The sequence below is a fragment of the Rhyacophila brunnea genome, unplaced genomic scaffold, assembly GCF_057557595.1.
Source record: "Rhyacophila brunnea isolate RB1 unplaced genomic scaffold, BYU_Rbru_1.0 scaffold_17, whole genome shotgun sequence".
Classification (NCBI taxonomy): Eukaryota; Metazoa; Arthropoda; class Insecta; order Trichoptera; family Rhyacophilidae; genus Rhyacophila; species Rhyacophila brunnea.
The window spans coordinates 25,436,451-25,464,004 of NW_028232827.1; the positions used below are offsets into that span (position 1 = coordinate 25,436,451).

A 27,554-nucleotide genomic window follows, 5' to 3' on the forward strand; every position below is an offset into this window, starting at 1 on the left:
CACCGCTTCTATATGTTCATTGTTGTATATCCGTGATTGTGACAGTCATAACTTAAAAAGGTTACATAGCATAGAAAGATTCAAAATGTCAATCAACAGGCAAACGTTTTAAAATAACACACACATTATTTTTTTCAATTATACATACATTTAATTATAGATAAAATAGTACTATGTACATAGGTCAATTAGTACGGAACAAGGAATACAGAATTAATGGGAACTGATATACCTAACGGGTGTGGAGTAACAGGCCACCGATCTGGAGTGTGGAAGAATATTGGATGAACTTTAACACGTGTCAAGAATACGTAATTCCAAGCTTGTCCTTCGTTCTGATAACTGTTCTCGGTTTATGACTCACAGATTCAAAACCCTGATTCAAAATGTAGTATATTGGGGTATAGCCTATCTGAATTATATGTATTAATCTGTTCTGTGGTACGGAATATGTATGTACTTTTTTGTATGATCGATATTCCGTACACGTACATGATGAGAAAAATTCTGGAAATATTCGAACACACCGTTTCATGATAAGTTACATTTTCAACATAGGTTAATCAAATCTTCTTATGTATTAATCACTTCCGGTCTTTATTTCGCGGACGTGTTGAGTTCAACCCCCATCGTCCATATGTGAATACGGGTGATAATTGATAATATTCATCATGTAATGGTAGAGTTCCCTCGTGAATGATGTTTTGTAAGGGGGGTTTAGGAACATTCTTCGATCCCGCGATTGTCCGGGTCGAAAATTCTTCGTATCATACGAATATATTGAAAAACTTTCTTTTTATAGATATGTGAATGTTTCCATTTCGTCACCTCAATACTACAACTAGATAACTTGATTTTCACTGTTTTTGAGATAGCTATTGAATATGATTTTACACTTCCTTCTCTACAAAATGATAAAACTATGTAAGTCAGAAGTTAATGGGAACTGTATTAATTTTGTGTTCGAAAATATTAGATTATATTAAAACCATAAATGCATTAAATAAATAAAATAATATGTCTATAATATTTTTTATACAATAATTGAACATTATTTAATTGTTCCCAATTAAACAAGCACAATTTGCCAATTTTTATTTTAAATAATAATAGCCTAGATTTATGTTAATCAATTAAAGTTTAAATTTCATTTTCCCAGCAATAACCAAATCAGAGTTATCTAGTTGTAGTATTGAGGTGACGATTTGTAATGACATTTTTAGAGTTGTTTTATATTTTTCGAAGCTGTTTAGTGATGTATACTTCTTTTGAAATGATATGTATAATTTAATAAAATAGTGTATTTTAGTCTGGTCGCACTCACTCGGAGCCCCTGAGAGTGATTGATGGACGATAAGTTCACTGAGCATACTTTGTTAAACACTAATTCAATTGACTATGATTATGTTATGTTACATACTTCAGTGAATTGTAATTTTAATTATTATGTGCGCGTTGTATGACAGTATGAGATCATTTTAATTGGTGTGCTCCTAATACTATCACATAACAATCTGCAGAGGCGCATTTGTCATAGTGCAGAACTGGGTTAAAGCCTGAGAGTGCCAGATGATATAGGGCGCCAAAGGAAACGTACTTACTCTTAATGTTTACGAATATTGACATATTCATTTTATATTTAAAATCGTTAAAATTTTCAACGAGATTTATGGATTTTCATAAAATAAGCAGGGAAATGTGAATGTTTTGAACCCTTTTAATGTAGAATGATGAACGTTTATGAATGACGTACCAAACTAATTAAGGAAATTTCTAAACAAACGTATTAAGTAAACAGTTTTGAAATGAATAAATTTTCTTCCAAACTAACTAATGAAAATCTGAATTTGCGCCTCAGGTTTTATAGTGGATTTAGGTAATTTTGTTAATTGAAAATAGCTGCAAAAGTCACATTAAATAAGGTAACAGACAGTGACTCATAAACTGCACTTTGTGTTTAATCTTTTCTTTTTGTTTATTTTCCTCCTAGAAACCTTCCACATTTTCATAATAAGATATAACCTTTTTTTTAGATTTTTTGGCCTATGAACCATTCCAGAACTTTTGTTATATTGTCAGAATTCAGATTTGTAACATTATTTTGTTTTAGCTTTTCTTGTCAAAAAATCCTTCCAGACTTCTAACCTAACATTTAAAAAACTCCTAATTAAACTTTTATTCCTGAAAAAAATCTTTTTTGTTTTCGCTGCCAAATGATGGGGTTCTAATTCGGATTCATACGTAAAGAGTTTTCGTAAAAAAAATCCAAAAAGGCCAAATCTGGGTGTTTCAAAGAAAAAGAAAACACTGAACACCGCTCTAAAAAGGAGTGTTCTATTGTTATTTTGAAATATTATGAGTTACCAAAAAAAAAAAAAACGACAGTGTGAATTAAGGATAATCAATTTTAAAATAACAACTGATAATAATATTATTATTTCTAATCCATAAGTTATATTAAAAATAATAATTTGTTCGTTATTTGAATTTTCAGGTCCGCGATGGCGGGAAGCGAAGAAGTATGATTGTGACCACAAACAACAGAGGAAAACCGACCATGGAAATATACCGTCCTCCCAGTGAGTCCCACACAATTTTAATATAAGTATACCTATCATTTGAAATGTCAATTTTTTTTTGTTATGGGGAATTAGCGTTTTCTTGTTCGTTCTTGAAGTTTCTAAAAAGGCAATTCACAATATTAATTATTAACAGATAAAAAAAATCATTCAATTTTTCACTATAAAGAAAGTTATTTAAATATTTTGTATTTTGCTGTCTGACATTGAACTATAAAATAATCAATGCGGTTATTATTTTATAATATATGTATGCTTTTCATAATTTCTAATTTTAGGTAACGTATAAACGTTAAAAATATACACTTTTCATAAAGATAAAAATAATATTTATTAGCCTTAAAACCTCTTCCTTCGAATGATGCGAATTAATTCACACTCGACATGAAATTGCGTGCTAAATGCTCACTTAAAATATTTGATTGTTCGTGACCAGGTCTAAAGAAATTTTCTGCAAACGTAAATAGATGTCTATCAAAGACGACGAAGAAACCCCTGCATAATATCTAGAATACTTGTCTAAATATATTATTATGAACGTGAAACTGATAAAAGATTATCTACAGGGATGCGCCAAGGGTGTCTGCCGCCTGGGTGCTAGCCAAAAATTGCCGACCTCGCCCCCCAAATTAAAAATTATATTTTTAGTAGAAATATGGCAAAACTCAAAGAAAAGTTGAATGTTTTATTGTCATCAAAATATTCATAACAAAGATTATGATATATTTTACATATTACTACATAATATAACAATATGAATATAACGCAAAGCAACTTGGAACGATCAATATGTATCGATGGAGCACGAAAGTCTATATTTATAAAATAATCTTTAATGACATTGAAGACAATTCCGAAACAACTATCCGAGAAACGAGTTCATGAGATAATTTTGTTTTTTTCTTCAAATATTGTACCTTTATGACTCAGTTGATTTTCTGGTTCTTTTGCCGCCCCTTAAATCCTACCACCCGCTTGTTTCGTACCCCTAACATCCCTACTTGGCTAGCCCCTGACAATCAACTCACTTAAGTCCGCAAGTCATTCGCAAACTTAACATTAGTATAGCCAGCATCTGTCAAAAATCGCAAGCGTTCATAGATAACAGTTAATTGCATAAATTAATTATTATATATGAAAATATCACCAGGATCACCTGAATCCTAGGCTCCGGATTCGGTTCCACCAAATCAAAAAATAGGAACCCTCGGTACCATGGTTCAGTTCAGGTTCTTTGAAAAAGTACCTACTTAGTTATGGGAAGGTATATTACGAATATTTTTTTAAATTCCAAAACTCGAAACGTAGGTATTTATACTTATTATTTGTTTTAAGACACAGTGCCAAGTGGATCATAGGGACACAACAGTTCGTTGTTAACCAACAAATTCCCATTTTTTAACACTGCGTTGAAATATACAATAGATAATATGTACCTCAATTAGTCTCCGACAAAATATATAACAAAAACAATAAAATCTCTGGAACCCCTACATTTTTAAATGGTTTAGAATTCGGTTCCGGTTTCGGTTCCAAAATCATTTAAGGATTTTCCGGGTTCCATTTACAAGTCTACACAGACTAGACCGAAACCGCTATGGAAAAAAGTCACCGTTCACATCGCTAGTTAGAATAAACTATAGGTATAATTTTTTCGCCGAATTAATTAAATGACCGCCATTAAAATCACATAGTTACTAGACCAGCAGTAAAAAACCTGTTTTTTATCAGAATTCTTACGAGCTCACTGTTATAGTTTATTTTATAGCATTCCCAATTCGTCATTTATTGTATCATCTAAAAAGAATTAAAATGTCAAAAATATTTACTTTTCTTGAAGTCAATGGAAAACCTACTCAAGTATGTTTAGTATCCACGGTTACATGTAAAGTGTACGTAAAACATTAATTCACCGTGGCACAGTTCGCCGTGAATTTTCTTATCGAAAAGAGATGACCCTATACTATACGGTCTCCAATTTTATTAGATTCAATATGAACATTAATTCAATTTGCATAGCTGATTTTGACAAAATTCAAGAATTTTATTTTATTTATTTAGAAAAGAATATTATGGCATTACAGCGATTGGCCAATGCGTCATAATACATGATACATACAAATTATAAAAATGACTTAATTACAAATAACAACCAATATAACAAGAAAGTAGAAAAGAAAGTATGTGCTTATGTAAATAGTAGTAAAATGATAAATACAATAAAATTATAAATTTCCACAAACATGATATAGTTCATAAAAAGAATGAAAACCTAACCTAACCTAACAAATAATCTAGTATATCGGCTATTTTCAAAATTTGTTTACCGCTGGCTTTCTGTAAACCGACAAAAACCGTGTTTTATTTAAAGATGAATTTTATCACAGTACTATACGACCCAAAGAGGTTGGACGGTCCTTAATATACTGCCATATATTTCCGATCCAACATTTCACGGTGAAGTGTGATACGGCGAACTACATACGTACAAGTTTCCGTACACGGGTCTCCACGAGGGGAAAATATTTATCACTTTGTACTTTGTCGTTCGGCCATATAGAGGGAATATAATATCGTCGCCCCAAAGCAAAAGGGCACTTATGCATAAATTGAGTTTTGAGAAAAACGCATTTTAAGTGTTTTTGGAGTGAAAAAAAATCGTGGAGAAGTTATTAAGTACTTAATATTTTGAAATGAAATTTGGAACATATATGACCTAATTACTCAAAATTTTTATTTTTTTTATAATTTATCAATTTTTGATTTTTAAGAGGTTTTAAGTCACATGTTACCTTTTTCCTATAATAAGCATTTATGAATAGCTTTATCTTCATCTTTTGATTTGCGAGCGTCCACTTTACGCTTATTGTGATCTTCCAAAATATTTATTTGGGCCTCTCTGTCCGCTGCCAACATGTTTTTAAATTTTTCACAAATTTCACAAGTGCCCTTTTTCTGCAACGAAATTATTTTTTTTGTATAAAGGCCCTTACTCACTTTTAAATAATTACACTTGTTACCTTTTTCCTATATTATTTTTGTAAATATTGCACATAGTTCCTAAAATCGTGTACATGTTACCTTTTTCCTATACATTAAATGAAGATCAGTTTACAAATACACAAGTAACCTTTATTTTCTTTGCTCAATTGTGAATTCATGGGTTTTGCTTCACAAATGCCGTTTTGCCCATAATGTAGAGAAAAAAATTACGAAGAAAACTGCATTCATAACTCAAAACCGTCAAAATTGCCCATGTGCCCTTTTGCTTTTGGGGCGACGATATTGTCTCTTTTTATGACGTAGTCTCGACCGAATAGCACAACTTTGAAAAGCACTTCTCGTTCATAACGCCACGGCGACCGAAAGGCTACGGAGATTCTACGGGCGGTGAAAGAATGTGGCGATATTATGATTGTTTGAACCGAAAACATTCTAGCATTGATACAATAATAAAAATGTTAGGTATTGTAATCGTGTAATGTTTATTTGATACGCATAATGTTCATTGTAGTGTTCGCAACCCCTGACTCCCGACTCCCGGTATATCGTTCGATATATTGTTATTAATCCAGTGTTTGCGCCACGGAATTTCGGGATTAGTTTTAATATGATTTTATATATTGTTAAATAATTGATAGCCTACATTTATGAACTAAATATGTCATACTCTGTGGGGTATAAAATACAGACAAAAATGTTAGGTATATTAAGCATATTTTTTTTTCGAAAATTCCGATTTACTCATTAAAATATATAATTTTGGGAAACCTTAAAAACATACTTACACGAGTATTTGAAAAATCTTGGAATATAAACCATGCAATAAATATCATTGCCTTGATTTAAATTACAAAATGGGTTGCCATTGCTTGATGGTATTTGAAACAACTATAATGATATTTTTTATGATTTTTTTTACTGGTATTATTTTTACAAATTTGTGTACCTACTGGTACCAACTTATTTGTCTATATTTTGTGTAAATTTTCTTTCAAAGATGCATGCCACCATTTTTATAAATAAATAATCTGTCTGTTGGATGGATAGTTCGTTCGGTAACTTAGTGGATATAACTATATCGCCTGGAAATTCAAAATCTGAATTTGAATCCCACTAGGTGATTTTTCTAATTTTCTAGGAAATTTTCTAATATGTATGTTTATGAGGCTTTCAAAGTTATTTATTGTCAATAAAAAGAATCTAACATTCTTAAATCTTGAGTAGGTAGGTATATTCATACTAAAATAAATGCTAATTTAATTGTTAACCATAATAAAGCATTCCTTTTCTCTTCATTAAATTTATGAAAAAATTACACCCGTGGGATGATACTCATAACACAGGTAGGTACATTGAAAGTAAATCACTTACATCTGAATTTTTTGAGATTGCGAAATCCTAAAAAAATATATTCCTTACTCTACGCTTTACTTACTAAATAGTTCTTTATATTATGTACCTACACGTATATTTAAAATTCATATTATATAAATGATAATAATATATAAAAATCAAAATACGTTTTTTGATTTACTTTTAATAACTTTCCCCTGACTGACATCGACATATTAATCTAAAATAATTACAATATAAAAAGAACTTTGTATATACCACGTTTTTAAATTTTCTGTTGAATCATATAAACTTGACAATTATATGTATTAATAAATACTTTTTTTTTGTACTTGATAGAAATACTGAATAAATATAGAATACTGAAATGTCATTTTGACATTTCATATTGATTTCCATAGTAACGCACGTATATATTAATAATTTAGTTAATAACCAATAATAGTGTTTTACTTTTTACGATTTTTTTCCGAAATAACTTTCCATACAAAACAGAATTAACTGAAAATGAAATTCAATTCTGCTTAAAAATGGCTAAAAGTATTAAAATAATGCATTGTCATCGTGTTCTGATATATTCTAAAAGATTCAAATGTCTAGCTAGTCGGGTAGTTAGTTCAAAATCTTCAATCGTCCAATACAAATCTTGGACAAACAAGAAAAAATTGTACTGGACAAACAAGAATACAAGATAATAAAAACGTGGTAAAATACAAAGTTTGTTTGTTCAAATTACATTGCCTGTCAGTTCCAATTTAATATTTTCACGACAGCTGCTGATAAAGTGTGCATTATGATTTTAATTTCTTTTGTTTGACTTGGCTGTCTGAATTATTTTCATTTCGACAGGTTGTATGCCCGGATACAGATATTTTAATATTGAAAAATGCAATTATTATTGTTTTGGTAAGATATATCGATCAATGAAGCGAACTCATGCGATGCCGGATACTTCAGCCAGTTCATAATAATAAACACTGTTTTTTCTTGAAAATTTTCATGTGTTCTCCAATCCCGGTAACTTGAGATAGGGGTCGGGATTGGGTACCTATACGAATCCCGTAACCCTGGGATTTAAAATTCTATCCGGTATTGTAATCCCTAGTACCTAATTTTAATATCGATAATGTGGCTACAGAAAACGCGCTTCTATTGATTTTGTCTACCTTTGAAAGTGGCGGTGACCGATGTGCCATTTTTGGCACACCTACGAATTTTGCCATCTTCTGATTCATTAGCAAAGCACATAACGAATAACATGCCCTAAGGCTACGGTGACCATCCGTACTTCATTTTAGCGCAGTGCATTTTAAATTTATTCTGAATTTATCAATTATTTCGAAATCAGTATGTTCTTTATTTTTGTCGAGCAACGTAAACGACCAAAGAATTTTAACTCTAGATAGGATGAGGATTGGTAGGTAACAAGTTCATTATTTTTCTTCTGCTATTAGCAGCCCCAAAAACAAAATGGCGGATCATGTTCTGGTTTCACGCCTGTTGCTTTGTTTACATAATACTCGTAAGTATATCTTGGTATTTTACGTGATTAAAAATAATTGTAAGTTTTGCATTAAGTTCATACATTTCGGTTCCATTTCTATAAAATAAGGTTTTTTTAACATCTTTGTAATCGACATATTATATAACATAGGAAAATATTGCACATAATATGTTGTAATTAAAACTATTATATTGTGATGAAGTGTTTTTTTTTATTTCGTATATTATATTGACATGTCATTTTGATACGGACATTTTCTTTGGTTCGGAAAAGCTCAAAACAGCTCTCGAACTTAATTCTTGGTGAGTCGGAACATAACAAAAATAAGGATTCGATGCATTTATAAAAAATTCAATGCCTAATTTCCAGAATAATTTTATGGCCATCTATGGTTCAAACCACTATCGCAGAAACGGAAATAAAAGAATTACTGTTATCATATTAATTAACAGTCCCACGATAGCCGCGCGGCTTATAATGTCGTGCCCAGGTTCAAATCCTGGGTCTGGCAAGTAAGTGCACATATTGTTTTTCAATATGTGTATGAGTCAGAGTATGGACCTAATAGGTTGAGCAAGTGGCTGACATCCATTTCTCGTAAAAACAAAATCTGTTAATCTACTCTGTGGAGGGCCATATTATGATCTTATTAGGATTGGACATGGTAGAATAATAATAATATTAATTTAATTAACTGCGTACCTACACATATATTATATATTGAGAAGCCTTTTACATAAAAAAATCTAATAATAAATAACGAGTACCTATTAGTGTGCCTACTGAGTGCTGGATTGTATCGTTTAACTTTTGTTTCACAATAATAATCACAATTACTTGACGTCGCTTGACGAATCTCTGAATATAAAAATATACTCTCTACAGCCCCTCCTCAGTCTTAGTATTATTATTCAATTGTAGATATTATATATTTCCTTCTTTCAAAAGCTATTGATTTAGGTGACGGATTATTGGTTTCCAATCGGGAGAACAACTAATAGATTATAAATATTATATTCTGTTTAGTGATCGTTCATAAATTCAGTGACGTCCCGTGGGGGTAGGCAGATTGAGCGTCGCTTGGGGGCGGCAGTCACTTGAAGGGCGGCAAATCGAGGAGAATCAATAGGTATATTATATAGAAATAGGTACCCAAACTTAGTAAGTACCTAATAATGAAAATATCCTTCGATCAGCTCACTGGTTGGAAACAAAAGGTATTAAGAATTAACACAAAAGGTTTAACAGGACAATTTTTTGTCGGTTTCGCGATGTCTAGTTTACTTCTGTTGTCCTTGGATGGATTGACGTCCTAGATGACCAGCAATGACACTTGCAGATTTGGGAATTATATTTTGAATTATAGGTAGGTATATAGGTACTTACCTAGTTCGCGTGTTTTGAAAGTTATCAGGTGTATTTTTTAATGTATCTGAAACCGTGGACTCTTTTTGGATTTTTTGGAACCGTGGATTTTTTATTGAAGTAGAGATGGCATTTAAATTGGATTTAGTGGTATATATTTTGTTAGTATAAAAATGGGGCGGCATTTTAGCGCTGCCTAGGGGCGGCATTTTGTCTAGGGACGTCACTGCACAAATTAATAACATTACATAGACGTATTGTTGTTTTTATTTAATAAAACGCAATTTTTTTTGTAGTACTTATTCCACTTTTAATCAATATATTAGGACCGGTTTCGTCCGCCTCAGAGGGTTGAGTTGAAAATGTCCCTCTGAGGCGGACGAAACCGGTCCTAATCTATTGATTAAAAGTGGAATAAGTACTACAAAAAAATTGCGTTTTATTAAGTAAAAACAACAATACAATGCAGTTCCACCATGAATTGACAGTTAACATAAATGAAATTACATAGACGTTTTGTAAAATTACGTACCAACTTCTACTAAAAAAACATATTTTACCCCTTTATTTAAACTACGTCACCTTATTTAACTCCCCCCCCATTTGTAAAGAAATATTTTTGTTATTCATATACTTTTTTAGCGACTTCAGTACTTATAATATTTTGTTCGCAGAAAAAAATAATAAGTGGTTTATATGGTCGAAAAACACTTTAACGTAATACGCCAGATGAATGTTTTCCAAGCCATAGTATGCATATTAAAAGACGCTTTCCATTCGCAATGATAAAGTCTTATTATAACGTCACGTCACCTTCTTTGGGTAAAGTTTTATACTCAATTTTGTGGGAAATACGCTCCTAGATTGTTGTATAATTGAATATTAACTGGTCTAAACTATTTCGAGGTTCTTTTTTAATATATTGACAAGTCGATTGCGTTATCTGAGTGCGTATCCGGAAATTTGTACGTAAACAGTTCACCGCAGGACACTTATTCGTGCGCCGCTGTACGTGAAACATTAGTTCGTGTAACATTTAATCAAATGACGAGTTCTTCGTTGAACATTTCACCGTGGAGTATATTTGTACATATGCTACAACGTGTGGAGATGTCTTTCCTAGGTTAGGTTAGGTTAGGGTGAATCTAATTGGAACAGTACTGTTTGCTAACTATCGCCGCATTTTGTAAGATATGTACAAATCTATTCCACGGTGAAATGTTCAACGAAGAACTCGTCATTTGATAAAATGTTATACGAACTCATGTTTCACGTACTGCGGCGCACGAATAAGTGTCCCGCGATGAACTGCATACGTACAACTTACATATAACCATCTGAGTGACGGAAACGACTTGAACACGATTTTAAATGTACTATTATAATTTGTCAAATAATTTTAATGCAACTATTTGAACGATTACACGGTTTAGAATCCTCTGAACTAACTGATTTTGTTGTACAATGGATGATTAGTATTCGGGACGTGTCTCTGAAGCATGCAGCTACAAATTGAAGCTATTATGCATATATATAAGGCTATCTATATTACGGTAGCGAGTCCCACCTATTGTGAGTGGCACGCATCAATCCTTTTTGTACCGATACACATCCGCTGACGACGATGTTATGACTCATTCAGCGTTCTGACACTATTCCGGTAATTCCTTAGCCTTCCTTTTTCCTTTATTATATTTCCAGCACTCCAAATGGAAAAATGATAAATCGGAGCGCTCGACAATTTTCCAAAAATATTTTCCGATTCCTTTGATATATTGAACGGATAAATGCAATAAAAGTCTTTAAACTTCTGCGCGCATAATATCTAATATCTACTGAAAAAAATACCATCTTATTTCTAAAAAATCTACTGTACGCCCATTATGTATTATTACTTTTTTATTCACATATTATAGTACATTCTTATATCGAGAACCGTTGTGTTAAAATTGTCGCGAAATCAGTTCCGACGAACATTAAATAAGCCAGCGTTACCAGATGAAGGCAATTTTGAAAATCCAGTACTTACCTACCTATTTAGATTTTAGATAAGACCGAATTTAATTTCTATAAGAAAAATACTACTCAACCTCAACTTTGCATACGAAATTTTAACTTTTCCCGCGTGTCACAAAAATGATCCGTGCTTAGTGACACGCGTGTCAGGTTAGCCTTACCACTTATAGGTCATAGGACAACTTACGATATTTGGTAGGCACTTTAAATTATTTTAAGATGAACAATGTGACTTGTTCCTTTATATTCATGACATATTAAGTTAACGATTATTAAATACCTACGTTAAAATTATATTAGGGATACAAATTATTTAAAAAAATTCTGTCAATAATTCATAGTCAACCCAACACTAAATATTGGCTGTGGACAGTAGCGGAAATTCAAATTCTGGGCCGACCCGTAAAAAACTGCCCCCCTCTCCCCATATATCATAAAAATCTAAAGCAATACCTATCTCAAATACTTAGGTAAAAGTATACAATTTGTAATCGTAATTTCATTTTTTTAATAATTATTCCGTAGGTAGTATAAATTTAAAAATAACGACTAAAGTAAATCAGCTGATTTTTATCATGTTTATTTAAAATGACAACATTGTTGTTTCCATTCGAAATTTTAAATTTTGATGAACGAACTATTTTGTGAAAATTCTGAAAAAATGTCACTTGTCTATGAAAGTTTGTAGGCTCGTTTAGAGCTGAAGGATAAGTAACTACGTAGGCGTAATACATAATAATACATATACCATTACCATTAGGTATTATTTTTAATTAAATTTCGACACTGTAGTTTCCAATGTACATACAAATTAATAATTAATAAGAAAGTTATTCAAACGCGTGATTCATTTAGGTACACATTTTTTTTTTAATTATGATTGCTTTGTTTATCTATATATCCCATACCATAGATGCAAAAAAATACTTGCAGTTGTTGCTAAAACAAGCATGGGAAGGCCATGTTGAGTAGGTACTGCCCTGATTTAATAGTGCTTTGTTGGAAAAAATATGATTATATAATACCGAGATGAAAATAGCATTTATTAAAGGTTTTGCCTTTTTAAATAACACTATTTTGACTGTCAAATGTCAGCTGATGTCAACAAAACTTTATAATAATACATATTATTAAATGTCGGATAACGCCATAGTCAGATAATAAAATTATCATAGATAGGCGACACGCGAGTTGCGAAAGTCACACCCACTAGAATATTTTTCATGTTGATATTAATTTAGGCCAAAGGTTGGCAGAAAATAACTATTAATAATAGGTATTAATTAATCAGTATACTTTAGTAACGACCAGGACCGGTTTCACCCTGTTAACCTTAGAAGGCTATATTGTCGCCTGGGTTTATTGCATTTTAAATAATAGGTATAAACCGTACAATTGAAAGGAACAACGTGTTTTTTTATACACACGTTGGACGCGCTCCCAGTACCTACTGGCTGGAGTCCTTCCTATTGACCTGCATAATATACAGGTATGCTGTGCTGTGCATCCACGATACTTCTAAAAGGTAAAAAGGGCGTTGTTGATGTCTTTCACCTTGCATCGCCTCCAAACCTCGATGCTGAAAAATTATCCTTGAGGAAGCATACAATACGTACCTACTATCATGACGCTTGATACAGTGTCGAAGACCTGGCAGTGAAAGTGCGATGATTCGAAAAAGGATAGACACATATTTAGCGATGGGAGATAACCAAATTGACTCCTGACCACTACACCAGTCAGTTTTCGACAGGTCATAGTGGATTCGCTGCGAAGCTCATGTCAAGCTCCACTTTTCTTTTTTGTTAGTTATCTGTGTCTTTCTCTCCCACGGCACGTTGCATTCAAGTAAACTCAGTCAAAGCCTCGACCTCAGCCTTGGGAATCTGCTCATGAGACATTACCAGTAGAAAATAACTCCTGATACTTCACATCAAACGCAGGGCCTCGTGATATGCTCGATTAAGACCGAGTGTGGTGCGGGGTGGTTGGCTTGGAGAGTCAATGTTTGTGTTTTATCCACGAACATTACACTATTAATCCAGTAACTAAAAATCAATTTTATTTTGAATCGACGTATTGAATATTGCACATATTCAATATCACCTACACTTATTTTCATATTGTTATCAAATAGCCATTCGCTAATTTTATTCTGTATGTACTTACAGGTTTCTCTGTGGCCATTCAATCTAATTTTATTTAAATCTATATGTCCAGGCTGTATATCTACATTAAAATTTGCGTGCTAACGTGTATTCTGACATAGGTAGATATCTCGGATCTGAATAATATACATATTTAAGAAAATTCGCGCCTTTCTTGATACATTCAAATTGACTGTCTGTAAGATTCTAATAGAATTTTTAAATTTAAAATCTTATCGCCCGCATTCCATGTGCGTAGTAAAAACCACATTGCAATGAAAAAAATCACGGTCCTCAACTGACATATTAAATGGGTAATTGTTTATTTTTCTGAAATCTAGATATTTTTCGATAAATCGTACAAATTTCATATTCGTCATGTACTTACCTACATAATTGATAATATTATAACCTATTTGCGAAATATATTTGCCATTGTTTATGTTTATAAATTGTCGAATTATGTCCGCCAAACAGTATTGTCAGTGAGTGTAAACTATATTTTATTTGTGCACCTATCATAAATAGGAAAATTATAAAGTACGTAAGTAGCCTAGGTAGGTATCTAATTACTTACCTATATTTAGGAAAATTATTGTATTAATTATAATGCTTATAACAAATATACGATTCATAACTATTATTACACAGAGAGTTCAATTACACACATGCATTATAAGAGAAGATATCAGTACATGTGCAATATTGTTGTAGATATTAGAATTGACAATTTTAAGAAATCTTTTTTCATTGCGACAATATAGAAATGGGATGATACTGTGGTCAAATAAAATCTTAAAACTTGAAACAGGTCTCCAAAATAATTCATGTTGTCTTTTAACGGTTATGTAATAAATAAATATAAACTTTCTTGTCTCCAATTTTTGATAATCCCATCGCAGGTGCATTGCTCCACTTTGGATATTGATATATTCCACTTACGTGAGTTGAGTTTAGGTGGACGCTGTTTTATATGTTTTTAAGATAGGGTCCATCAACCTAGTTCACTCATTGTTCTGCTTCCATGTACTTTTATTTTATTATTTACTAATTTTATTATTTCTTTCTTTTTTTTTTGGTCTGGCAAGTACACATATTGTTTTTCAATCTGTGTATGAGTCAGAGAGTCAAAGTATGGACCTAATAGGTTGAGCAAGTGGCTGACATCCATTTCTCGTAAATTCAAAATCTGTTAATACAAACCTCCACTCTGTGGAGCCCATTAGGATCAGACATGGTCGAAAGAAAAAGAAGAACACTTATTTTTATGTCATGCCATGAACGCATTGAATTTATAATTTGTCATGGTCATTTTAAAATAAATAAATTTTAATAAAAAATGACAAAGCATTTTTCAAATTACGTATTTACATACATGCTTGCGTATTGCAAATATAATATATTATAATATAAAACATTATGTAGTTCGTGATATGTATTTTTTTCATAAAAGGTTTCAATAATAAATGTCAATTAAAATTTCGGGGATGGGGTCTGTGGCTGTGAGATAATGCGCCTTTGGCAGAAGACTTTCATGATTTTTATTCATATCAATTTTATATAACGAATTTAATAACTATTTAAAGAATCAACCAGTCCTAATATCTACACCCTACACCACTGCTTTTCGTATATTTGAAATAAAGTTTGCATATACTCATTCGTGATTTTTCTTCCTGTCCAATTTTGTCTATGTCCATTCAGTCATATAGTATATTAGTCTATGATTCAGTCGATGTAACGTATCTATGGAAGGAGAAGATATTGTGTTTGGCGCCTCTGAAACTAAAATTAATTCATTACAAATAACTGAAACAATGTCGGATAATATGGCAGGTGTACGAGTGGACGGTATCCAGCAGAACAAGCTGAACGTGCACGCCAAGGAGTTCACCATGCTGAAGCAAAACGAACTGCAGAATTCCAGGTAAAAATATCAATGTTTTTTTAGATTTTTGTCATTTCATAGATTTTCGTTTGTTTTTATTGACATTTGTACCTACATGTTTTTGGTTAATAATTTTATTCGATATAATACGTAAGTAGTGAACTTAAAATATATTTTAAGCATGATTATACATTTTTAAATCAACAAATTAAATATAAAATATGTAGGTACTTAGCGATATGAAAACAATGAATTATACAAAAATATTTTTATGATATTCGGAAGAATTTATTAAAAAAATAACCACAAAATAGGTACGATGTACTCAGCGCTCGAAATGGAACATTTTACGAACCAGAACGCTCAATAATTTTCCGAAATATTTGTTATTGTTATCAATGTTATGTATATTTTATAATAATAAGTGTATTCGATTTTTTTGTATAGGTATGGCTTATCTAGCTCAGATGGTCAACTTTTTTTCCACGAGACAGAGTGATAATTTTAGGGATTTCACGAATCGCAACGGCGCTCCGGTGCATTTCGCGCCTGGATGTACTAATTAAGATCGGGTGTTCAACAAACGCAGATTTGGAACGCCGTTTATCTACATTCAACGGTCTTCCGAATCCGTTGTCCGAGAAGATGGTGATTTTCCTGATGTCGCACCGTAGGGATTGCAATACCGAACGAAGAAATCAATACCGGCATTTCTAATTGAATACCATGAAAACATAATATTATAGAAAAAAAGAAGTACCTATCAATAAATATACCTATTAAAATCTATTTCGAACACAAATTTATAGCAACCTAAAGTACCCACCTACATTTATCATGACGACCTTTGTAAATATGTATGGATTATAATATTTTAGAACTGCTAAATTTTATAACTACTATAAATCAGGGTGGCACCCACGGTGGCCGCGCGGCTTAAGCGTTGGACTATCACGCCGTGGGTCTCAGGTTCGAATCCTGGGTCTGGCAAGTACACATATTGTTTTTCAATTTGTGTGTGAGTCAGGGTATGGACCTAATAGGTTGAGCAAGTGGCTGACATCCATTTCTCGTAAAAACAAAATCTGTTATTACAAAACTCTACTCTGTGGAGGCCCATATGATCCTATTAGGATTGGACATGGTCGAAAAAAAAATAAAAAAAAAGTCAGGGTACAGAAAAATCTCTCTGAAATTCAACGTTTTTATTTATTATGTTAAAACGCATTTCTTACTGAAGGTATGGGATACTCAGTGTCAGCATTATTCAATCGTGAGGTTCAGTCTACACTCCACTTTTTTTATCTTGATCATATAACTGTCACTCGTCAATCACTCAGTATCCGAAGTAAAGTATCAATAATTTTTTTACGACCATAAGTTTAAATAATTCATCAAATCTTGGGGGGGGGGGGGCGTTTGAGACTAGTAGGCTTAGAAGCTTTACATTTCTTATAAAGGATATTATACCTAATATCATTTGTAATATTATTTTGTTCAGATCACAAATGAGCCTGTCGCAAATGGGTGTCGGAATTCCTCTCCACCACTCCAAGTCTTCGGGTAACATCTTACACCAATTGGGAGCTCAGCAACAACACCAGGCGGCAGCTGCGGCGGCTGCCGCTCTCGCCCGTCCCGCCCTGCCCCCGCTCTACCATCACCAAGCCATTCCTCTCATCAGTAGTCAGTCCAGCGGGAACATACTTCATGTGAGATCATCTTTAACTAGTCAACTTCTTCTCTTAGTGAATATAATGTAACGTCATTCGATAGTGAATAGTGCCTGTTGGAGGGATGTAAATGATTAGTAACTGAAATGAATAGTGCACACTTGGTCATCTTTACGAGAATATATCTATAATATAACAGAAATAACTATTATAATATTATGATAATATAATATATTATATAGGTATTAAACGTGTAAGGGGTATTTTCCAATATAACAACCATTCTAAATTCAAGATAGAGATAATATCTATAGACCTACAAACTTATCTGAAAAATGGGATGGGTGAGCCACTGTCGAAAATTACCCAATCAAGACTTATAACTGGACAAAATCTGACATTCAAATGAAATTTTCAAAATGGCATCCTATGGTAGGTCGTAGTTCCATTTTTGGCCATTCTACAGATAAGTTTGTAGGTCTGTACCTACACATTTTATAGAAGATAAAAAAAAACAAATACCTATTCCATCGTTTGTCACTTGCATACCTACAAACTATGTTTATATGACAATTTATTCTCTAATATTGTCAGTAAATGTCATTTTTAAAACGTATTTTTATTTATTGGTTGCTATGAATTTAAAAACCTATCGGAACAACTTGGGTACCTACCTTGTATTTCCTCAGTCAACTTTTTTTTTAGTCAGTAAGCCAGTATAGATCTAAGAATTATTGCCATCTAACAAAAATTTGTGAGTAGTGGGCAAGCTGAACGTTATTATTAAAACCCAAAACCACACTTAAAATTTCCACTATACCGATTTTATTTTCATAGCAAATCTTACACCACACGACAATTGCTCCTAAAGGGAGTTATTCCAGCCAGCTATTATATATATTAAAATCATTATGAGTATTTTCCATGTCAGATATTTCAATTTTGAAATACATTATACTGATAGGTACTTACCACTTATTTAAAAAAAAAAATGAATATAGCATATTTAGGCCTACCGCGCATGGACGATTGCATAACCGGCCGGTAGCATTCGGACAATCGTTGGTTTGCTCGCGCATGATCCAAATTATTACCGGCCAGTATGTTTGAGCGCGCATGGCGTGATATAGATCGGAGGCAATGCGCGCGCACTGAAGATATGCTTCCGCACCGAAAAATGGCGGACCCAATATAAGAAACGTCAAAATGGATTTTGTAGAGCTTATATTATATAATATATAGAGGTTTTGTATAGATTATCAAACTGTTTTAAAATGTGGGTGTATATATTATTAATTTATGAAGAAAGAAACTGAAAAAATGGGACTGGTACGCGCATGCAAAGCCAATAGGTACGCATCGATGAACTGTCAAGTCAAATGTGGCGGTTCGATGTATGCGTGCGCTACATACGACCGCGTCACTTGTGCGTGCATGTATTAGTGCACTCTCGGCCGGCCATGACTTGTCATGTGCGGGCTCTCATTTAAAAGCATTGCCAATGGGACCCCGGCCGGTTCGAATCGGTGTAAAATTTTGTGTCTGAACACAGATTTTCAATTCGGCCGTTCGCTCGATCGTCCATGCGCGAGGTTGCATTGCAATACGATGGTTACAACTCCTCGATTGTTGACCGTATGATAGGAAATCGTTCATGCGCGGTAGGCCTTACTGTCGCTCACATCACGCACTGGCGTAGAGTGGGCAAGGGATATTTTATTAAATTATTTACAAATTAGTTACCTACTTAGTTGATATATAATAATAATATAAAGACTTTAGTATAAAAAAAAATCAAAATGAAAATTTTTCATGACCTATACCAGCGCCCGGCAACCTCCACGCGTGCCAAAACGTGGAATGAACTCCCAGACAGATTTCATCATACGAAAAAAGGCGCATTCGCTTTTTTATTTGTTTTCGGTACAACATACATACTACTTACTGTGAGCAAACATTCTCAATTATGAATAATATATTATAAACCCTTATCGAAAACTAAAGAAAATTCGGAAATGTGCATAAAATTAAAAACTTCAAACTATAAACCAAATATTGAGGTGTTAGCTTCCAAAATTGAACCTCAAGGGAGTCACTGATGTTTAAATATCCTAATTTTTATGATGTTTTTATATAGCGTGTATAAAATTGTCTTACAATAGATTTACTAGTTTTATTTCAGTGGCACGCTGAGTGTCCAGTATTATGAATTACCTGTTTTGTGGCACGCCAATGCATTTGGGTTGCCGACCGCTGACCAATAATTATATTTTTCACTACCAAATAGCTAGTCTCATATCACACCACATTTACTACCACAGGGAGCAGTAGTGGGCAGCTACAATAATAATACTTTTGATAAATATCAATGACAATGACCTACGTAATATAAACAGTATAAAAGTGATTGAAATAATATAACTTAATTAAAATATTGTCTTCACTAATATTAGTAATTCGAATTAAAGTAATTCATAGATGGTAGTATTTTACAATTATTATTCGTTTTCCCATACTACTTATACTATGACTGGGTAATACATTGTGTATGATGTTGCCACATAACTGCGGCTTGCTGGTGTGTAAACGTCATGATTTTGGGTACCGTCATATTATGATCTCATGCATTATTATGTATGACGTCCCGCACCACGTACGACAATTCTGAACCAGCGTTTAGACAAGTAAGTCATCACCATCCCAACTTACTTCAATAGCTCTCTCCACCTAATCTTAGTCAAAATGGCCTTTCCAATTCGGTACCCATACAGCAGTCATTGTTCGCTCCATCTCACTAGAAAATTTTTCTTCTACCTATTTTGTGACATATATTTGCCAGTTCATTGACGTCTCTACAATGCATGTGATCTAGTCGACGCAGTTTCCCAATCTTTATTTATTGAAGTGCAATGGAATATTCATAGAGATCATAAAGTTCAGTATTGTTGTATCTTTCCCTTCAATTTCTTTCGAATGTCAATAATTGAAAATTAAAAATGTATTATTGCAGAGTGCCCCGCGAGTTCATTTTAAACTTCCGCAACAAATGAGCCAGATGTCACCACAAAACCACCAGCTGGTACACCAAGAGAAGAAAAGATCTCCGCCCGCCAATGCCTTTCTCCCCCGCCAGACGGTGCAGCGAGCGCCCTTCATCTCCCCCAATAGCAACCAACAGCACCTGCCTCTGCCGCAGCAGACCTACGCCCTCAAGAGGTCCAAGAGTTTGACTTCGGCCGATACTCTGGCTAGTGGGATGGCTGCTTTGGGGCTGACGGCTGATGCCGCAGATCTTGGCGCCTTCCCGCAAGAGATTCAGGATAACCTGGAAAAAGCTTCACAAGGTACATATATACATACACTGTCACTTTATCTATTTAGGATAATCAAAAGGTTAGAATCTTCCCCATAGTACATGTTGATGATATCTAGATAAGAGCAGGGCTCGAAATGGATCAGAGCGCCGTTCCGGTTTGTGAAATCGGTAAAGTTACCGCTCCATCTCGTGGAAAAAATAATTTGACCGTCTAAGCTAGTTATGCCATATAACAAAAAATCTAGCACACTTATTTTTATAAAATACATATAAAATTTGATAACTATGTTAATATCTTCAGAAAATTGTCGAGCGCTCCGGGCCGTAAACTTTTCCATTTCGAGCGCTGGATAAGAGACAAGAGAACCCTTATTTAACCTTAGAGTCTTAGACTAATAGGTCCACCTCTTCTCTTCGGTATAAACAAAATGTATCCACGATATAAAAAGATGCCATTGAATGTTAATACCGTCAAAGTGAATAAGAGGGTCTGTTTACTCGTTACTCAATCGGTAGAAACCTCACTATTCTTACCTTGCTTCTGTATTGTTACTTTTTATTCTTTCCTTTTATATCTGGTGTTTTTTTTTTTTAAATCTAAATGTCATGCCATAATCTTTCGATATCACAATAAAATTAAACTGATTTTTCATTATTATCGTTTAATATTCTATTAGAGGTATTAAGAGTTTGGACAGTGCCTAGTCTTTAATCTCTTTGGAAAAACTTTCTTTTGACACAACCAACTCTATCAATTCGGTCACCGTGATAACGATTTATAGTATAGAATGATGATTTTTTTTCATTGTTAGTAGGTACCTATTAATATTACAGAAAGAGACATTACGAAATCTCTTATCTTATTTGCTCTAGTAATAATATTTTAACGTAATAATGACATATGCTTTGAAGAATATAAATTGTTATAAACTATGCGTTTTCATTTCAGATCCAAACCAATTGTCAGCGCGAATCCTTATGGAACTAGTGGGGCACATAATGCGGCGTGCGGTGGAGAGTCCGCGCTATGCACTGCCGGCCGCTCGTCAGTGCATTGCCATCATCGAGAGGGAACGGACGGAGACTTTCCTCGAATCTCTGCTCAACACTTGCCAGCAGTGGTACCGCGACAGGGACAAGGTGACAGATCTACAAATTTTATACCGTTTATTTTCAGTGCAATTTTAAATAAAACAAACAGGGCAGTGACATCTCATGAAGGTTGACACTGTTTTATCCCGGGCCATTCAATTGTAGTATAACTGAGTATAATATAAATATTTATTTGGACTTGTGAAGATCGACATTGAAATATTTCTTTTCCTGTATAAGATCACGATTCTCCTGATTGAATCCAAATTGAAATCAAAACTTAACTGATTACTTTTTTGTTGAAATGCAGTTGCTGAACGTAATGATGGGAGGCGGGCGTCCCCGTCTGATGGCGTTCATCTCGTTGCTACTGGAGCTGTTCTGCCAGCTGCGGCGGCGCTGCTCTAACCAGAGCGGACAGCAGCATCCAGCCGCCTCCGCCATCACTCCCCCCGCCCGCACCCTTCTCACCCTTATCTGCAAGTGCTGTGAGGAGTGCATCAGGGCCCCCGTGCCGTCCGCCTCTGACGTCAGTCACCCCACAAGCTTTTTTTAAAATTTAATTTATGATAAACTACAGCCTTTTACAGTAGAAATATCAATGGCTCATGCACAGAAAATAAAATTGAAAATACTTAAGGGCCCACATGCGCCACGCAACGTAGGTCAAAATGGAGATTTTTTATGGTATTTTCAGAGCGTAAGCCTGGACATTCCTTAAACGTTGTAGATAATCTATTTATATAATTTTGAAGCCCTATTATCCTTTATATTTATTTTAAACATTGGTGACTGCATAAAGTATTTTTATTACATAAAATAGTATCCTTTTAAATCTCTCGATCTAATGTTTTAGAATATAGTCATATTTCAGTACATCCATGTGCAGTGGTGTTAAGATTTTTTACGTTTATTAATTTTTAAACGCATTTATAAAACCATTCGTAAAATTGTTGTTAATAATAGTGAAATATTTGCGATACAAATTATATCTATAATCTCTGTGATCCCAAATTTGACAAGAATTAAGCATTTTATTATTAAAAAAATGGGCACGATTAACACATTTGAAGATAATTCTAAAGATACTGATTATAAGCTATGTCTTTGACCATTCAAATGTGATAAAACATCCTACGAATAATGATTGTTTTATAATAATTAGTGACCTAAGAATAAGGTAGTATTTTTTTGAAATACGCCATTTCATTTGCTGGAATGAAATGCCTATAGAACGGTAAACAGTGACATATCTAAGCAGAGAGTCAATGATAATCATGACGAAAATCCTATTCCTGATTATGTTAGTCACAAATATCATCTAAATTCATTACCTACTGCAATTTCTGTAGTTGCCACCTTAAACAGATATAATATTAATTATGCTAGCATCAAAAGTTCTATTATTCGTATTCCTTACTTAATCTGCCGCTCTCTTAGAATGTCTTCCCCTAAGCAACACACGACCGGTCTACTGGTACAGTATGTCACTGCCAGTAGGGTTAGTAAAAAAAATTACATAGCAAGTTGAATTCCTCATTTTTTTTTCAGTCATAGCTGATTCTACAAATTCTCTTCCCAAGTGAAATTTGCTCTAGTGCGATATGAACTTAAAACTATAATGTAATATTATGTAAACCCAAACAGGCACAACTTTACACAATTGCTTAAGTGCAGGTGACGTCAAACCTTACTATTAGATTATTACCAAAAAGGTTTCAAGGTGTATCTATCTTTGTTTGAGCTTTTCCGTGTTCTCGCGGATCTCCTGACAGATCTCGAGGAAATGGGAATCACTGAATTATATGTTATATTAGATATAAGCAGTGCTTTTTTCTGGGGATACCTATGTAGTATTGCAACCTTTTTTTTAATTTCAGGTACTTTAGTATATTTAAAAAAAATTCAAGATTTCGCAGATGAACCATATAGCAAAACTCTTTTAAGGCCTTCCTTGTTGACTCAAATCAGTCAATATAAAAAATAGCATTCAATTTCATTTTCTTAGTAAATATAAACACACGGGTAAAATTCATTCGATTTAATTTCAGACTGAAAATTTGTTCTTCGTTCTCACATACATTGGTCGAGATCTAGAGACACATTTGCCGGGCGACCTGGAGAACCTGCTGGCGGCTGTGAGAGACGCTTTCCTCAACACGTCAGCCGGACCTTCGATCACCAAGACCCTGCTCCAGCTCATCGAGTTGCACGCCTCTCACTGGCAGCTGCCCGGGGGCGCCGTCCTCTACTACTACCCTTCCTCCAAATGATTACCTGGAAACTCCATTATCCCGACTCATCTGTCATTCAAGTTATAATATGTTTAATCCAACACAGAACATTTCTAGGGGTTGTCAGATTACTATCCTATGAACAGCTGTTGTGGGTCATTAGACAGTTATTAAGTGGTCATTTGCCAATCAAGACAGCTGACTGATAAAGACTAATAGTAGCAGGACCCAAGGTTTGAGGTGGGAATAATTTCACTGTGGTGTTTATTTTTCAATTAATATGCATCTGTGGTCTTTTCTCCTCCTCCCCAACTCTTGGCATTTTGTGAATGGCTGACACCCGATACTCCTAAAAAGTATATTAGTGTAGTTCCACAAATTCGTGGGTCCACACTGTGTTCTGTGTGGAGTCTGGTAAATGATTGCGGGATTACTACATATTTCTATGATAATCAAGGTCCGGATAATGAGGTTTCTAGTGTACCGTTGACTGTACTCTGCTTTGGATATTGGCAGAGTTTGTTTGTATATTGTTTGAAGAGATATCTTCAAAGTAAAGTGCCTTTATTGTGGATGAAAGGAATTCTCGATTGGAATGACGGAATGGGGTAGTATTATAATGAATATGTTTGAATAACGCCTTTTTGTCCGTTTATTGTCTTACATAATATTATAATATTGTTGTAATTTTTTATTTATATGTTGGTATCTGTCATGCTATTATTAAAAGATAATTATTTAATTGTAAACGTTTTGCGAGTCACTAGCATGGTTTCATTTTCAATGCTTGCCAAATCGTTGAAGATATTATTATATGATTTGTTTTGTCTTTTTTTATTTACGATTAATATATTGTTACATTTACAATTTAAGTCAATATCATTGATTGTTGATATACATAATCCTTAAAAGCTGTGAAAATATGTTACAATCAGTGAAGCTATTTCATTAATAATACATTTATCTTTATTTCTTTTTATAATCTCTGACCATCAGTGTGTCAATTAACAAAAAAAAAAATATGTTCAATGTTTATTATTACATAATAATATGATAATTAGGATGGACCAATTCTCAGTGTTTGCTGAAATAATAGTTTTGGTAAAATGAATTAACAACTGTATCGATTATTTGTTACGTATTTGAAAGCGTTTTATGTATATCTAATTAACAATATTAAGTCGAATGTGCCAAAATAATAATGTCATTTACAAACTGCGTGTACGAATCTTAGTCAAATTTAGTGTCTAATGTGTATATTATTATTATTATAATATTGATTCTTAAAAAATATACAAATAATAAATGGAAATATTAAAAAAAATCTATGAACATTATGAATGGTAAATTATTAATGTATGTATTTATTTATTATAAAATTAGTAGGTGGGTAATACTTACCGGTAAGTAGGAATCTGTGAGTACCATATCACACAAAATGAAGGCAATTATGTACTGATCTAATTTTTACTATTTATGACTTAATTTAATTATTGACGTTGAACTGAATATGTAATTTTGAGAGGGTGAGAGAAAAATGAAAATTGTTGATTATGGAACGATTGCGCTTTCATTTGTCCAATCTTGAGGTTGTCTTAGATTAACCATAGACGTGCTTTTATTATGTTACACTTTTTATAAAATAAACAAATTTTGTAACATGTGGCTTGTTTTATTTATTATGCTGTATCCTTCTTCCTTATTTATACCGTAGTGCCTACTCTACTAGTGCTCATTAGCAAGCCGTAACTGTGACCGTTGCAGATACAGTAACCAGCATGGATGCCAAATAATTAGTTTGCGAGCCTAATAAATAATCATTTCGCATCTAGAATCGGTTACAGTATCGGAACGGTTACAGTTATGGCTCGCTAATGAGTACGCGGCTTAATGAATGGGTGTTGAACGATCATCAACCATTTATAAAAAAACTCCATAAATAAGATACGGTGTTATTTATTAATGATGTTTTGACAAATACCACTCCGCCATCGTCAATCTTTGTCGCAAAATATTTACTTCACATTTTTAACCTTAAAAAAAAATTTGTTGAAAATCATCGATAAGGATAATGCTCTATCTAACAAAATATATCTTATAGGTTTTGTAACATCATATTTTTTACAACCCTCCCATCTCCTTCATCACAAATCATCACAATTATATCAGACCGTCTTCCCCTTAGGGTGAGGCGTCATATATGGACGAACCCTAAGTATTCTGCTGCAAGACGTGCAAATGAACGTTTCAACAGATGTCGATACTGATGGAAGTTATATGTTACTAAACCTATGAATATTTTTATAAACTTTAATAAAGTAGGTGTGTCATGTAATATGAAAAGTGTAGGTACTGACATACTCCTAGACTTTCCGTTTTTAATGGGGAGCCGGAATAAAGTTTTGTAGGCCTAAACGTGCTGCTTGGCCACATAGTCAATTAACAGAATACGAAAGACTTATGACGTATCTCTTGGCTATCTGGACAAAAAAGGAATATGTTAGATTTAGAATACTAATTACAATATGTACCTAGATATAAAATTTCAAACCAATAGCTTTAAGTATTATAATATTAAAGATTCATAGCATTAAAATTGTAATTAATTTTGTAATGGGAATAGCTTGTAAATCTATGTAAGATTTTTTTATGAGTTTAAAAGAGATGGATGTAAAAGATGTAAGAGTGGAAGATAGTTAGCATGAAAGTTCTTTTGCAGTAACTGTACTCGCCAAATTATCACGCGAGCGTTTTAAAACATTTAAAAGGGAGTCGAAACAAATACGTAATCACGAGCAGACGTAGAGTTGAGTTCGCAAACTCTCGCGTCAAAAATAAAACTAATGTCGGCCATTAACTATTAGAATATAAGTGGTATTAAGATATAGTTAATTAAGGAACTATAAAAACCATTAAAATACAAAGCCACGGGCTTACCAAAAAACAAAGACTTTTATTTAATCTAATTTTGTGAATCCTGAGTTTAACCAATACCCTGAGCTAGCCCAGAACTCGGGATATCTCAGTACCTACTATCTATTATCTTGAAACTTCAACAAAAATAGAATTTAATAAAAGTTTTCCTAAAGTATATTTTCGAAATAAAAGGAAAACCGCGCGAAATTTCAAATCAAGTTGTTATTTTAAATCCTGTTCCAACACTTCACTGATTGAAAATTGCACAAAACGTATTTATAATTAACAGAACGTCTAAACAATAATAAAACTGCATTAAAATGAATATCTAACAATTTTACGCACAACTTTTGATTAGATTTTATATGAAGGAAAAAATAATTAATGACCAGTGAGCAGTGACTGCAAACGCAACCTTCTGATGTCATATTTAAATTTGACAACGATGGTCGATGAGTCAGCCTCTCC

The 27,554-nt window shown here is 33.3% G+C and overlaps 1 protein-coding gene across 2 annotated transcripts in view; it reads left to right on the forward strand.

The window, feature by feature from the left end:
- LOC147073866 (uncharacterized) overlaps positions 1-25,173 on the forward strand; it is a 53,778-nt gene extending 28,605 nt beyond the window's left edge. For both annotated transcript variants that reach the window (XM_085944948.1, XM_085944947.1), the window contains exons 5-11: positions 2,495-2,579; positions 15,804-15,894; positions 17,357-17,567; positions 20,539-20,872; positions 21,794-21,984; positions 22,247-22,465; positions 23,988-25,173. In XM_085944948.1, coding sequence (XP_085801074.1) covers positions 2,495-2,579; positions 15,804-15,894; positions 17,357-17,567; positions 20,539-20,872; positions 21,794-21,984; positions 22,247-22,465; positions 23,988-24,209 — 1,353 coding nt within the window. In that variant the 3' untranslated portion in view covers positions 24,210-25,173. The remainder of the gene's footprint in view (positions 1-2,494; positions 2,580-15,803; positions 15,895-17,356; positions 17,568-20,538; positions 20,873-21,793; positions 21,985-22,246; positions 22,466-23,987) is intronic.
- The last annotated feature ends 2,381 nt before the right edge of the window (positions 25,174-27,554 follow it).